This window comes from Rattus norvegicus, chromosome 12 (assembly GCF_036323735.1).
Source record: "Rattus norvegicus strain BN/NHsdMcwi chromosome 12, GRCr8, whole genome shotgun sequence".
In the NCBI taxonomy this organism is placed as follows: Eukaryota; Metazoa; Chordata; class Mammalia; order Rodentia; family Muridae; genus Rattus; species Rattus norvegicus.
This window is the reverse complement of record NC_086030.1, coordinates 41017842-41034105: the sequence shown is the minus strand read 5'-3', so window position 1 is coordinate 41034105 and position 16264 is coordinate 41017842. Positions and strand designations below refer to the sequence as shown.

Here is a 16264-nt window from a genome sequence, read left to right as displayed (position 1 = left end):
TGCAGTATTTCATTTACAACTTATAATTATGCCCGTCCTGTTGTTGAGAGTAAGCAGATGAGAGTGATGTTTGGGAGAACCATAGGAACCAGTGTTTAGCTCAAGGTCCAACACAGGCAAGGTTTAATAAGCATTAGTTTCCCACCCACTGTGGATGTCCGGAGGGACAGAGCTCTCATGTGTAATTAGGATCGTTTCCCACAAGCCGTTTAGTGTGTCATTTCAGTTCCACTGTCTTTCCAGACACTTTGCTTCTCTGTGTGGCTCCGGGACTGTCCCTATGGTATTTCAAACAGATCTTTACTAATCGAAGTTTCCATGCTATATGCCATCCCCTTGAGCCTAAATATACATTCAGCTCTGCTTTTAGCTAACTTTTTAAATAGCATTTGTGATGAGCAAAGCCTTCCCTCGACTGTGTGGATAAGCCAGCTCTGCAGCTGGCAGCGTGCTGATTAGTGAGGAGCGGCGCAGAGACCCGGCCCTGATACGTTAGAGGGAGGTGTAGGGCTAGCCTGGAGGGCTCTGTGCACTTAGGGAGCTTTGGTTTTAGTATCTGATTTATTATGGTGTGTATGAAGTGTGTGTGAGAGAGTAGGTGCAAGCCACAGTATGCTACGGATGCCATAGGGCGACTGTGGGAGTCCCTATTCTCCTTTGGTTGGTTAGGCAGGCCCAGCCCTTGTTTTTTTAGTTCTGGGGGATTATTTCCGGTCTTGTTATTGTTTTGTTTTGAAGCAGGGTTTCATGTGGCCCAAGCTAGCCAGTCTCAAACTGATCCTGATCCTCCTGCCTCCACCACCCAAGTGTTGTGACGTAGACCACCTGAGTCTCTGGCTCAAGTACTTCAGACATCAGGTACTACTAAAACAATGAAAATCTCCAAATAGCTCTTCTTCCCGCCTGGTACCTAGCAGAGTTTACCACAGTAGGGACTATCCCACAAACCGGCCACAGTAGCACCACCATGGAGCAGTGTCTACCAGAGAAGCACACCCAACTCCACTCGAGTTCATCATGAAGTGGCTGAGAGTTACTAACCAACAGGACTCTGGAGGATGGCTGGGGCGTGATGAGCATGCATCCGGACATCCCCAGCTTATGAAAAAGAGGCTCCAGCCAGCTTCGGAAACAGGCTTTAAAGCCCACTACCCAGAAACCCCTCTGCTGCGAGGACTTGAAGAAATAAAGGGCATAGCCCTGCAAGAGCTACATTTGAGCCAGGCAGAAGCCCAGCGATTAGGACCGGAAGTAAGTTCAAGACCAGTTCTGCTGCACAGCAAGTCTTGGAGGCCAGCCTGGGGCAGGAGACCCTGTCTCAAAACACCAAACAAACAAAATCTGGCGTGAGAATATGAGTCTAGAATCCCAGCATGCACAGGACGGAGGCAGGTGGACTGAGAAGTTCGAGGTCATCCTCAGTTCCATGGAGGATGGGATCGGGTAAGCATACAAATCAAAACCATTAACGGGTATTCAAAGAGAAGCTAAATCCTGGATTAGAGACCAGGCACATGGCTCAGTGGGATAGCAGCTGCCTAACATGCAGGAGAGCCTAGGTTCAGCCCTCATTGCACTCATTAATTAATTAATCAATCAATCCCAGCTCTGGGATCAAAGCTGTGCACCAACACACAGTACTAATAGATAGATTCAGTAAAACAAATGCTGATGTAACGACAGGCAACATGACGGCGCTGACATCTGTTCTGCGAGCTTCCCGCCCCAGGACACAGGAAGAGCAGCTGCAGCAAGGGGTTAGCGTTGGAGGTCCACAGGTCCTTTCAGCTCCTCGCCAGCAAATAAGTGACCCTGTTCTACCCTTCTCACCTCTAGCCCCAGAGAAATCACGTGTCTTGCAGCGGGAACACCAGGTGACAACAGTCCCCTCCCCTAGTTACATGTGAGTATAAGAAAGGCTAAGTCAGGGGGTTGGGGATTTAGCTCAGTGGTAGAGCGCTTGCCTAGGAAGCGCAAGGCCCTGGGTTCGGTCCCCAGCTCCGAAAAAAAGAACAAAAAAAAAAAAAAAAAAAAGAAAGGCTAAGTCAGGAAGAAAAGCAGTCATCAGGGACGAGCAATTTAAGCTACCAAAAAAAAAAAAAAAAAAAAGAAAGAAAGAAAAGAAAGAAAAATTGTGAGAGCAGCTCTCCTCGAGTAGCAGACGCTCTGTCCAGATAAGTCACTGTCTTCTGGCGTCTCACTGGTCAGCATCTCCGCTCTGATGACAGAGCAATAAAAGAAAATGGCCTCCAGAAGCCAATTTCCAGAGTGCTTCTCCCCCACTTCAAAGCCCCGCACCGTCTGATCTCGCTGAACCCCCTCCTGCGCTCCTGCCTTCCCAGGAGCCAGAAGGATATTTTTAAACAGATCAGCTCACGCCACTCCCCATCACATCCTTCTAAGGCTTTTCACTGCTCTGGGGTGCACATGACACTGAAGACCTCAGGAGCACCCACGGGGCTGGGTGTGCAGCTGAGTGGCAGAGCCAGGCTGAGCTGCAAGAGGCCCTAGGTTCCATTCCCAGTTCAGGAAAGGAAAACATTTAAAAAAAAAAAAGGGGAGGGGGGATTCCTGTATGGTTTAATCCCCACCCTATATCCTATATGCACCCCTAGTCCCACAAGCCTTGCTACCTCCTGTTCACCAAACACACCTGAGACTCTCCCCTCCCACCCCACCCCACCCCCACCCCAGCTCAGCTTCCCCCCCCCCCCCCCAGAGCTGGGGACGGAACCCAGGGCCTTGTACTTGCTAGGCTAGCGCTCTGCCACTGAGCTAAATCCCCAACCCCTCAGCTCAGCTTCTTACCACAGATTCCTTAGACCTGGAACACTCGGTGCCTAGCCCGGGAGCTGGTCTACTGTCACCATCCTGAGTTCAGTGAACAAGTAGCCCTAATCACAACACTCAGGAGGCGGAAGCAAGATGATCTGAGTCCTAGTAAGCATGGCTTAGGTGAGACGCTGACTCTAAACAAATGATCCAGCGTGGTGGCACACACCTATAACACCAGCACTATGTGTGGGGCAGCAGGGGCAGAAGCATCATGAGTTTGAAAACATCCAGACAGCTACCTGAGACCCGTCACGATGAACAAAATAAACTCATCAGTGAGTGGATGGACACTTCATTACTGTGGGTTGATACAAGAAGAAGGACTTGGGGCTGGGGATTTAGCTCAGTGGTAGAGCGCTTACCTAGGAAGCGCAAAGCCCTGGGTTCGGTCCCCAGCTCAAAAAAAAAAAAAAAAAAAAAAAAAGAAGAAGGACTTGCTACTGCTTTTGTTTCTGGTTTTGTTTTTAAGTCCATGTCTTCCTATACCCAGACAGGCCTCAAATCCACAGTAATTCTCTTGGCTCAGGCTCCTGGGTGCCGGGATTACAGGTGTGCACCACCAAACCTGGAATTATCTTTAACGCAGATAGACTTGTAGACTGCATCCTCCGTAGACTTGAGGATGTAGGTTGATGAGTGTTTGCCTTGTACGCTCAGGCTCTCTGGTCCAAGCCCAGCACTGCAGACACTGAAGTAGAGCGTGGCGGCACTTGTCTGCAGTGCCAGCACTCAAGAGACACTGAAGCAGGAGGGTTCTAAGTTTGAGACCAGTCTGAGCTACACAGAGACACCCTGTCTCTAAACTAATTCATTAAAACAGACTGTGTGTAGACCGTAGAGGCTCTGACAGGCCTGCCTCTGGCAGATCTTGCCCTTATCCCCCTTCCCTCTGACTTGCTAAATAACTGTTAGATTATATTCTTAAAGCCAGCCATCAAGGTCCATCCCCTTATTTGGCCACTTCCTCCTCCTGAGACTCACTACCAAGGTCCAGCTATCGAAGTATTGTAGTCCAGCAATCAAAAGCCCCTTTTGTCTTACCTAATTAACATGCCTAATTAAAATTAAACACCTCATCTAAACACATGGTTTCCCCTTTTACCTTTATAAACCACCATTTTCCTACGGGCCACGGCTGTCTCCTCTCTGTCTAGAAGCAGCCCTCTGGGACAAATATCCCCGCCTCTCCCCTCTCCCCTCTCCTTCATCCTCTATCTCCTGTCTTTGTCTCTTATTTCTTGCCCTCTGTCTCTCTGGGGCAAATCAATCTCCTTGTGCAGAGAACTCGGTCTTAGAGGTTCTGAGCCAGTACCACACACACGTTGCCAAGTACATATAAACATACAGAATTGCACTGACGTGTACACAGCAGTGTATTCAAACATGTATTCTACATGGTGCTATCACACACTGATCAACTGCAGATCTCAGCTTGGTATTGGTTTTATCCAAATTACTTGGTGCTGGTAAAGAAGTCAGGTTCCTCCGTAAACTCAATGCTCCGTGCAAAGATGCACAACCTACAGGCCCCTGCCCATGACGGCACTGCCAAGAACCACAGCAACTTTGCTAAACACACACACAATGCTCTCAGTCCCAGTAATGAACCGGGCTGCACTTGAACATCTGAACCCATTTGCGGGGTCTTAAGCCCTGATACAGTCGAAAGCTGCCCAACAACAGTGTTTGCCCTTCCCCTAAAAATGCTGTTCTCGATGGCAAGCACTTGCCTGTGTTTTGTAAAGCAAAGAGCACTCAGTTCAGTGTCCTTATTGTTCTGTGACTGCCCATGTCCACCAGAGCCTCCTAGTGACAATTACAAACAAGAGCTGGCTCTGCCTTTCCAAGATCATGTGCATCTCCTAACAGTGTACACATTGAGCATGGTCAAGAACGGAAAGCAATTGGTACAGCCTGTGCCCTTGGGCAATGCCAGCCCAAACCCCGACTCTTTGTAGGGCCACACCAAGAATAAGGACGGCGAGGCCCCGCACTGCTGGTTCTCCCCCGGGAGATAAACCAGCGTGGCTGCCAGGGAGCACCTGGGACAAAATGTACTTGCCCTGCGATGACAAACCAGAATCCTCCAGTCTGAGGACGGCTCAACATTCCACCCTTGACTCCAGTGATCACATGTATCTTAGAGGAACAGAAAGCGACTGAAGAGTGAAGACTGGGGAAGACAGGCAGTGGTGTCAGCTGGGGAAGAGCAAGGTAGGCCACAGGACAGTTTTAACATCTAAATTCATTATCCTCTCAGTTGGCTGGCCCAGGACCAGCCATTCAATTATTTCTGGGCTTAAGTTTCCCTACCTTCAAGGTTGAGAAGCCAACACGCTGAATGAACCCACATGTTGGTTACTGAAGGCTCACGAAAATGTGAAGTCTGCAATGCTAACCAAAATGAACTGTTTTAGGACTAGAGACAGTGGCACCGCCAAAGCAGAGGCAGGTGGCTCCGAGCACTCAAGGTCAGCCTGTTCTGCGTAGAAAGTTCTAGGCCAACTGGTATGACATGATGAGACCCTGTCCAGCTTTACCGTGATGATTAAGTAAAACAAACATCAATATGGTGTTCGCCATCCAAGTGTCAGTTCCTATGATCACTTCCTCAAAGAGACCTTCCCTGAATCCCCCGTCAGAACGCAGAGCCTTCTTAGCTCCTCAGGCCAGCACAATAGCTCAGTGTGAAAACGTACACTGCTAACAACCTGAGTTCCATCCCGAGGATGCAATTGTTTTCTGACTTCCACATGTGAACACGAACACGAACACACACACACACACACACAGAGAGAGAGAGAGAGAGAGAGAGAGAGAGAGAGAGAGAAAGAAAGAGGGAGAAAGAGTCAATAACTGAGATCATGGAGAGGAGAGAAAACAAAACACGTGTACTAGTTATAAACAGTTGCTGCTCTTGCAGAGGACCCAAGTTTCATTCCCAGCACTCGTGTGAGGCAACTTAAAACCACCTTTAACTACAAGTCCAAGGGCTCTGACACATTCCTCGGACCTCTGTGCGTGCACACACAATATTAAACAAAAAAACATAAAAAAAAAAAAAAGAAAGAAAGAACCAAGACCATTCGGGACTGACGTGAAGATACAGAAAAATCCATGGAAGAGAACCGAGTCAAGAAACAAACTCACATGAAGGACAAGTATCCTTCAACAATGGAGCAGACTCTACCTGTGGAGAGGTTCCCCAGCAGCTGTGCTGGGACAACTGGAGAGCCCCATGGAATAGAGAGCAGGAACCCACACTTCACACAGTAATCAATTACTGACCCCAGGAATGAGGCATACACATGCATTCACATGCTTGCAAGCTACCTATACATGCAAAATCAAAACAGATCTTTATAAAACTAGGAAATCAGAACTCAAAGATACAGACAAGCTGTATGCAGCCCTCACAGAGTAAGACTGGAAAGTAAACAGTGACAGCCCTTCTGTGGGCAGGCTGCAAGTGCCTGTACACAGTAAATTCAGCCATTCAACTTGTAGATGGCCACCGAAGAGGTGAGACCATACTGAGGCCTTTGCAGGAGCATTCTCAGAATCACATGTGAGTGACAAATTCTAGAGACAGCCAAAGGTCTGTCAGAAAGGGTAAAAAAGGAAACAGCCCTACAATGGGAACGCTATACAATTGGCAGCAGCCGAGTAATAGAACTCTAGCAATATGGATGGATCTGTGAACGTGGACGCTGTACGCTACGCCGGGGTGTGGCGGCACGTGTCGCCAAGCCTGACAACCTGAGTTCAATCCCTGGAACCTGTGTGGTAGTGAGAGCCAATCTCCATGTATCAATTTCCGACCTACAAATGCATACCATGCCTTGGGTCCACACACAATGAATAAATACATGTTAAAAAAAACTTTCAATAATAAAAATCAGGACACCCCCCCCAAAAAAAAACAGTCCATAGTTGTCTAATGTCATTAATACAAAATTCTAGAAAAGTAACAACCAAACAGTGGTCGAAGGAGAGCAGAGGACTGGTAAGAGAGAGCTGAGAAAACCTTACCAGGAGTGGTGACATCTCCCAGATGTCAAGGTTTATCATGTTGTCTGCCGGATCAGAAGCAACTTATCTCAATAAAGCTGATTTTAAAACTAAATAAAACAAGCTTTTATAGTGATCCAGACTGTATAACCCCAGCACTTACAAGGTTGAGAGGTAACGGGAATGTAAGTTGGAGGCTAACCTGGGCAACACAATGAGAGATTCTCTTTCCACCTCTTACCAAGGTAAAAGGCCACAATGTACTTAATTCTGGAAAACTCAATTTGGTCCATGTTTAGAAAGGGAGACCACCACCCACCTCGTACCACTGCGGTACGTGTTAAGCTGGCTTCTAGTAAGAGCGAAGTCAATGTCAATAATTGAGTCTCTGAAGTTGAAACTCACTAATCCTCCTCCTGATCTCAGCTTCCAATCCTATCCTGTGACGAGCACTTTACTTCCGAGCCTCAGTTTCCACATTCGTAAGACGGGAACGCACTCGTTACCCGAAGGAACAATTCCACGACCAGATACAGTTCCCTTCCCTCCCACCTTTCAAAGCAAAGATCACAGTGGGGTTGGGAACACTCCCAGAGGCTGCAGACAGATTCAGTTTTCCCACTTCTGGCACTTGGGGCGAGGGTGAGGAGGCGAAAAGGGGGCACCTGAAAGGGTCCCGTGTGAAGGCCCCGCGGTGGCCCGGGCGCCTCCCCGAGCGCGCGGGGTTATTTCGGAATCCCCAGGAGGCGACGCTCATGAGGCAATGGGTCAGGAATGCGACGGCCGGCCGGGCCGCGGGTGTCCCCACGGGCATCCCGAGTCGCGGGAGCAGGAACTCGGGGCGGCAGGAAATGAATGGGGACCCGCGGGCGGGGCGGTGGGGCGGCGGGGACGCCGCGCCAGTGGGGAGTCCGAGTGTAACCCCCAGCGGCCGCGCAACACAGAAGCGGCGGGGACCCAGGCCGCGGCCCGGCTCCTGCGGGCGGCTCACCTCCGGGATGTCATGTTCCTCCCGCCTCCGGCTCCGCACGGACCCGCTGCTCACTCAGGCTCCACGAGGCGCCGTCACATGGAGGGGGCCGAGTGAGGCCCCGCTCGGGAGCCGACACGGGAGCGGGCAGAGCCGGCCGGCCGCGCGCACAACCCCTGGCAGGCCTGGATCCCGGACACTGCGCGGCCGCCCCGCCGCCCGGCTCGCTCCGCCCTCGTCCCCGCCCCTTGCCGCCGGCGCCGACGTGAAGTCATCACGCCCGCCGCCACAGCCACTTTCTGCTTCCGGTTTGCAGGGCCCTGACCAGTGCTGGAGGTTGGGGAGGGGGGCCTCCTCCTCCTAATCTGTGCGGTTTACAGACTTGAACGCCAGGGAGATTCTTCATCTGGGACGCCGCACATTAGTGCGAGTACACACTACGCATCCAGTGCGGGTGCACACGTGAAAAGCAAACAAATAAGCGGAGGATGGGGGAACCCGAGTTCGGTTCCCAGCACCTGTATGGGGCAGCCCACAACCTCCTGTAACTTCAGTTCTACCGGATCCGCCATCCTCCGCGGGCACGTGCACATACCCACACATTTATAGATAATGTTTGATGATTTATTCCTTTTGCCTCACAAGGTGGTGTACCCTTTAATCCCAGCACTAGGGAGGCAGAGGCAGGTGGATCACTGTGAGATCGAGGCCAGCCTAGTCTGTATTGGGAGTTCCAGGACAGCTAAGTAGGGAGACCCTGTCAAAAAGAGAAAGAAAAAAAAAAGATTTATTGCTTTTTATATTTTTTTAATGTTAGTGTATTAGTAGTCGCCTTGCGTGTAAGTATGTGTGTAACTGTGTGTGTGTGTCTGATGCCCAAGGAGGTCTGAAGAGGACAACAGTCCCTGATAGAGTTACATGGCAGTGAGCCACCATGTGGGTGCTAGGAGCAAAACCCACGACCTCTGATAAAACAGCGTTCTTTACTGCAGAGCCATCTAACCAGCCTCCCGTTGATTTTTTTTGGGGGGTGGGGAGGGGGAGTTGTTTGTTTTTGAGAACAGAAACCTATATGCCATGGCCATACTTCGACAGCTTGAAGTAAGATGAGCACGGTTTTCTTCTCTTTTTGCCGTTTCACCCATATTGGGATTAGCAATCCTGACAAGTGATTCTTTTTCTTTTTTTTTTTTTTTTGGTTCTTTTTTTTTTTTTTTTTTTTTTTTGGTTCTTTTTTTCGGAGCTGGGGACCGAACCCAGGGCCTTGTGCTTCCTAGGCAAGCGCTCTACCACTGAGCTAAATCCCCAACCCCCGATTCTTTTTCTAAATTAAGAAATTTGACCTTTTCCACTTCAAAGAAACACTCCATAACTTCTCTTTTGAATGTCCAAATTTGTTAGTACCAGTGCACTACTCTGGGGGTTGGGGTGGGGTCTCTGTTAGATAAATGCAGGTTTTCATGAACAGCTGCATCTTAATGAAGTGTAAAATTATAAAACTGATATACTGGGAGCTACATAGATGGAACAGCAGGTAAGATAAACTAGGGGGCTGGAGAGATGGCTCGGCGGTTAAGAGCACTGACTGCTCTTCCAGAGGTCTTGAGTTCAAATCCCAGCAACCACATGGTGGCTCAACCATCTGTAATGGGATCTGACGCCCTCTTCTGGTGTGTCTGAAGACAGCTACTTATATATAATAAATAAATCTTTAAGATAAGATAATCTAGCTGCTTCTGCAGAGGACCAGGTTTCAATTCCCAGCACCAACCTAGCTGCTCCTAACTATCTTAACTCAAGCTCCACGGGATCAGACACCCTCTTCCGGCTCAAAGAGCATCTGCATACTCCTGCACGCATACACATAAGTTTAAAAAGAGAATTAAATTGACGAACTATTTCTGAAACTTTCTGTCTTAGGGTTTCTATTCCTGCACAAACATCGTGACCAAGAAGCAAGTTGGGGAGGAAAGGGTTCATTCAGCTCACACTTCCACATTGCTGTTCATCACCAAAGGAAGTAGGGACTGGAACTCAAGCAGGGCAGGAATCAGGAGCTGATGCAGAGGCCACAGAGGAATGTTACTTACTAACTTGCTTCCCCTGACTTCCTCAGCCTGCTCTCTTATAGAACCCAAGACCACCAGCCCCCAGGGACAGCACCACCCACAATAGGTTGGGTCCTCCCCCCACACCTTGATCACTAGTTGAGACTTACAGCTGGGTCTCATAGAGGAGGCATTTCATCAACTGAGGCTCCTTTCCCTGTGATAACCCCAACATGTGTCAAGTTGAAACACAAAACCAGCCAGTACACTTTCCAATTAATAGCTTCAGACTGCAGTTGCCTGTGGATAACAGGGAAAGTAAGAAGAACTAACATCATGATCATTTTTTTTTTAATTTTTATTTTGGCTTTTCCAGACAGGGTTTCTCTATGTAGCCCTGGAACTCCCTCCATAGACCAGCCGGGCCTCAAGCTCAGAGATCTACCTGCCACTGCCTCCTGAATGCTGCGATTAAAGGCGTGGGCCACCATGCATAGCTATGATCATTTCTTTAATTTCATTATTATTGTTAATTATTATTATTGCTGGGGGAGGGCATCAGCGCATGTACATGCCTCAGTGTGTGTGTGAGTGTGTGTGTGTGTGTGTGTGTAGGTCAGGGATCACCCTTAGATTCAATCCCAGGGATCTAACTCAGGTCAATTGTCCCATGCTGAAAACACCTTGCTCTATTGAGGTATCCTGCTGCCCTTGTATGACCATTTTAATTGTTAGTTAGCATAGGCTTCACGGAAATGACAGATAAGCACTTATCTGTAAAAGACCAATCTGCAGGGATCATTTAGAAGAACAGCAACTGAAACAAACAGAGGCTATCGCAAAGATCCTGTGGCAGGGGTCATCTCCTGTACTTGGAAAAGGATGGAAAGGTCTCTGTAAAGTGGAAAGACAGTGAAGGAACACAAAGAGCGGAGCTTAGAAAAGGGGAGAGCCAGGCTCAGTAGCATACGCCTTTAATCCCAGTACTCAGGAGGCAGAGACAGAGGGATCTCTGAGTTTGAAGCCAGCCTGGTCTATGAAGCAAGTTCCAGGACAGCTAGGTCTATCTAGAGGGACTGTCTCAGAGAAATAAAATGAAGCAAAATAGGAAGGAGGGAAGGTAGGAATGAGACTGAGAATATAGCTCAATGGGAGAGTGTTTGCCTTGTATGCATGAGACCCTTCGCCCAATGTCCACTTATTAAAAAGGGTGGGGGTGGTAGAGCGCTTGCCTAGCAAGCGCAAGGCCCTGGGTTCGGTCCCCAGCTCCGAAAAAAAGAAAAAAAAAGGGTGGGGGTGGGGGAGCTGGAGAGATGGCTCAGTGGTTAAGAGCACTGACTGCTCTTCCAGAGGTCCTGAGTTCAAATCCCAGCAACCACATGGTGGCTCACAACCATCTGTAATGGAGATCCTATGCCCTCTTCTGGTGTGTCTGAAGACAGCGACAGTGTACTTATATACATGAAATAAACACAAATTAAAAAAAAAAAAAAAGGCAACTGAGCCTTTAATCCCAGTACTCAGAAAGAGGATCTCTGTGAGTTCAAGGCCAGCCTAGGCTATCTACAGGGAGAGCTCTAGGCAGCCAGCACTACATAAAAAGACCTTGTTTTTAAAAAAGATAAATCAGACCTCTCCTCCACTCCTTCACCTTCATTAGACAGGAGGAGCAAGTTGTCCTCTGTGAAGCTCCACCCAGCAGCTGACTCAGATACACACACCCACAGCCAAATAGCGGCTGGAGCTCAAGGACTCTTACGGAAGAATAGGAGGAAGGACTGCAGGCCCTGAAGGGTATAGGAACTCCACAGGAAGGCCAACAGAGTCAATGAACCTGGACCCTTGGGGCTCTCAAAGTCACGGGCTGGACCTAGGTCTCCCCGCACATATGTAGCAGATGTGCGGCTTGCCCTTCATGTGGGTCTCAAACAACTGGAGCAGGGGCTATCCCAAAAACTGTTGCCTGTCTGTGGGATATGTTCTTCTAGCTGGGCTGCCTCATAGGAGAGGAAGCGCCTAGCCTCACAGAGACTTGAAGTGCCAGGGTGGGGGATAGCCAGAGGGAGCCTCACCTACTTAGAGGAGAAGGGGAGAGGAGCCTGGGAAGAGGGCAGTGAGCAGGATGTAGAGTGAATAATTTAAATTTTATTAGTACATGTATATGGAAAAAGATAAATTAACAACAGGAGAGGAAAGGGTAGTCCTGGGATTCAGTCTGTAGCTTCAGCTTGTACTCAGGGAAATGTAGTTTCACGGTGGAAGGTGAGAACTGGTTTCTTTTTTTTTATTTATTGATTTTATTTATTTGTATATGAGTACGCTGCGGCTGTCTTCAGACACACCAGAAGAGGGCATCAGATCCCATTACAGATGGTTGTGAGCCACCATGTGGTTGCTGGGATTTGAACTCAGGACCTCTAAGAACAGTCAGTGACCCTAACCGCTGAGCCATCTCTCCAGCCCGAGAACTGGTTTCTGATAATTGTCCATTGACTTCCACATGGATGCTGCTCAGTCTCCATGTTAGCACTCACATATGTACATATACACACGCACACAGGCACACACACACACACACACACACACACACACATTTAAAGTCAGGCACAGCAGTACACATGCCAGTAGTCACTTGGAAGCTGGGAGAAGAAGGATCAGAAGTTCGATGACATCCTTGGCTATAGAATAGTTCAAGGCTAGCCTGGGCTATCAGTGAACCTGACTGGGACAAAAAAATTAACTATTCATTGTCTTTTATGCCGATTAATTTATATATCTTAGTCATAAGGACTGTTCAAACAGTTACTCATCCATCTAAATCCATGCCAAGAAGGTAACTTTAATACTTTGACTCTTATATTTCCTAATCTTTTATACCACAGGCAAAATCCAGGTAGCCTTTTCTCTTTTACTCCTTTTTCTTCATCTTTTTTTTTTTTTTTGGTTCTTTTTTTCGGAGCTGGGGACTGAACCCAGGGCCTTGCGCTTCCTAGGCAAGCGCTCTACCACTGAGCTAAATCCCCAACCCCTCTTCATCCTTTCTTATCTTCTTGCTTGCTTGCTTTTAAAACAGAGTTTCACACAGTTAGCTTCAAACTCAATATATAACCAAGGCTAGCCTTGAACTCCTGATCCTCCTGTCTCTGCCTCCCAAGGAGCACTGACCTTATAGGCACACATTTCCCATGCTTAAATAAAGTCAACCTGGGCTGGAGAGATGGCTCAGTGGTTAAGGGCACTGACTGCTCTTCCAGAGGTCCTGAGTTCAACCTCATGGTGGCTCACAACCATCTGTAATGGGATCCGATGCCCTCTTCTGGTGCGTCTGAAGACAGCTACAGTGACCTCATATACATAAAATAAATAAATCTTTAAAAATTAAATAAAGTCAACTTATAGCCTCTCACATGCTAGTCAAGCACTCTATCCCTGAGCCCCAGCCTCAGTTTCTTACTATCGTCTCCTAAACAATACAGCCAGACAACGGTATTCATCGGATCGGACACTGCACATTGTCTGGAGAAGAATCAAAGTATATGGGAGCTGTGCCTAGGTTCTATGTCTTCACCATTTTCCATACAGGTTATAAAACCCTTCACCCTCACGGACACTGTGGAGAACATGATCTGATCTACGGTGCAGCCCCAAGTGCTGCTTACACCAACTCCTTCAATAGCTTCTCACTGCCTTTAGGGTCCAGTCCAAAAGTTTGGATCAAAAGCACGGTCTAGGGGTTGGGGATTTAGCTCAGTGGTAGAGCGCTTACCTAGGAAGCGCAAGGCCCTGGGTTTGGTCCCCAGCTCCGAAAAAAAGAACCAAAAAAAAAAAAAAAAAAAAAAAAAAGCACAGTCTAATCCCAGGTCACCTCTCCAATCCCCCATCTCCCCACCACTTACCTCATGTTCTGTGACACTCCCCCCATGCTGAGAGACTTCAGTTTCCACCCCCAACACACTATGAAGTAATCTACTTCCTCCCCCTGAAGGGTTTTCCCCATCGCCTTCCATGAGGACCCAGGTTTCTGCCTCAAACCTCAGACTAGAGGCTACTTCCTCTGGGATAAGAAGCCTTCCCTATCTTCACGGTCTAAGGACAGCTGTCCTCCCTGAGAATCAACACTCCATTGGGAATCTAAGAGGATGGGTCACAGGACAGTCAAGTCCTGCATCTTCCCTGCAACCCAAAGGCCTCCTCTTCTTCGGTTTCCCTCTCTGCCCTACAGAGTGGGGGAAGCACTGAATATGGTGCCTGTTAGACCGACTCCTCAGTAAACACTGTGTCTCATCGGTTCCTTCCCGAGAGATTGAATGTGGAAAACACACAAGGCTGTATGGGGATGCTGTATTCGATATCTAGACCTATCTAGACCTATCTAGAACACAAATGGAATTATATCACTCGCTTGCTCTTGGAAGGAGGCCCGAGGCCTTGAGTGTTAAGCTACAATCTTTCCGTTTGCACCAGATCCTTTCACAAATGGTCAAGGCCAGCACCATCACATAACCCCACAGTTATGTCTTCCCGTCTGGTATCGTTCCTTTTGAAAGGTTACTTTTGGGGGGCTGGAATAATTGTTTCCCTTCTTAAAAAATTTTATTCATTTTTAAAACGGCAAGACATCTGTCAAGGATCACAGTCACACAAGTTAACCTGAAACCCACCAGGCTGGCCCTGAACACACAGACACCAATCCTGCCTCAGCCTCCCAGGATGCTAGAATTATAGGCATGCACCACCAAACTCAATGGGATATTCTTTTTTTTTTTTTTTTTTGGTTCTTTTTTTCGGAGCTGGGGACCGAACCCAGGGCCTTGTGCTTCCTAGGTAAGCGCTCTACCACTGAGCTAAATCCCCAGCCCCGGGATATTCTTTTAAAACCATAGATTTACAACCATAGTCTGGTGGCGGCGGTGGCACAGCCCTTTAATTGCAGCTTCAGGAGGCAGAGGCAGTGGCTCTCTATGAGTTCAAGTTCAGCCTGGTCAACAGACCAAGTTCCAGGACAGCCATGACTGCACAGAGAAACCTGCCTCAAACCCCACCACCAAAAAAAAGATATAGATAGATAGATAGATAGATAGATAGATAGATAGATAGATAGATAGATAGAAATTTATTTTATTTTTTATCTTCAATTATGTGTATATACGTGTACTGAGGGGACTGCTTATAAATGCAATGCCTGTAGAATTCAGAATTCAAAAGGTGTATCTGATCCTCTAGAATTTGGAGTTACAGACAGTTGTGAGCCAACCTATGGACGCTGAAAAACAAACCCAGTTCATCTCTAAGGCCAGCGAGTTCATTTAATTTGCGAGCCATCTTCTGAGCCACCACACCCCCTTTTATTTGAAACAGGGTGTCAGATAGCCCAAGCTGACTTTGAGCTCTCTCTCTGTGTAATCAAGTATGACCTTAGACTTCCAATTCACCTGCCTCCACTTCCTCAATTCTGGGATTCCAGTCATGTACCACCACACAAGATTCATGCGGTGCTGGGAATGAAACCATGGGCTTTATGCATGTTAGGAAAGTATTCTACTATCTGCGCTACATTAACAGCCAAGGTCTGGAACAGTCTGTTTGTTTCTCACCATAGCCCTGGATATCCTGGAACTTGCTCTGTGGACAAGCTGGCCTCGAACTCAGAGATCTGCCTGCCTCTGCCTTCTGAGTGTTAGAATTAAAGGCATGGACTGCTTCTGCCTGGCTCTAAAGTGGTCTTCAGAGCTTTGACCAGCTAGAAAACTAAAGGTCAAGCAATACTAAATAGGGCTAATACTGTGGGCACGCCCCCTTGACCACTTTCCAAAAATAAGTAAAAACCTCTTTCCTGTGCCTCCCTCAACAATGCTTGCTCACACTTCTATCAACCCCTGACACACTGTCCCTGGGGCTGAACTTTCTGGGGCTGAACTTTCTGTGTCTTCCCTCAGACCGCAAGCTCCTTGAGAGACAACAGGTCAGCAGAGCCTAACACAGTGACTGCTTTATGACAAGTCCACATGGATCCATTTAAAGATACTTTATTGCGGGCCAGCAAGATGGATCAAGGGAAAGGGCAGTTCCCTGAAAGTTGCCCTTTGACCATCCCGTGTGCCCTGGCATGAGTGCACAAGACACACACACACACACACACACGCACACGCACACGCACACGCACACGCACACATGCACACGAATGAGAGAGAGGGGGCTGAGGGAGAGGGAGAGGGAAAGAGGGAGAAGGAGAGGGAAAGGGAGAGGGAGAGGGATGGGGTGGGGATGGGGTGGGGGTAGGGGAGTGGAGAGATGGCTCAGGGGTTAAGAGCACTGACTGCTCTTCCAGAGGCCCTGAGTTCAAATCCCAGCAACCACATGGTGGCTCACAACCATCTGTAATGAGATCTGATGCCCTCTT

The 16264-nt window shown here is 48.3% G+C and overlaps 1 protein-coding gene across 2 annotated transcripts in view; it reads right to left on the bottom strand.

The window, feature by feature from the left end:
- Ptpn11 (protein tyrosine phosphatase, non-receptor type 11) overlaps positions 1–8027 on the bottom strand; it is a 59499-nt gene extending 51472 nt beyond the window's left edge. For both annotated transcript variants that reach the window (NM_001177593.1, NM_013088.2), the window contains exon 1: positions 7838–8027. In NM_001177593.1, the coding sequence (NP_001171064.1) occupies positions 7838–7851 (14 nt within the window). In that variant the 5' untranslated portion in view covers positions 7852–8027. The remainder of the gene's footprint in view (positions 1–7837) is intronic.
- Between the last annotated feature and the right edge of the window lie 8237 nt (positions 8028–16264).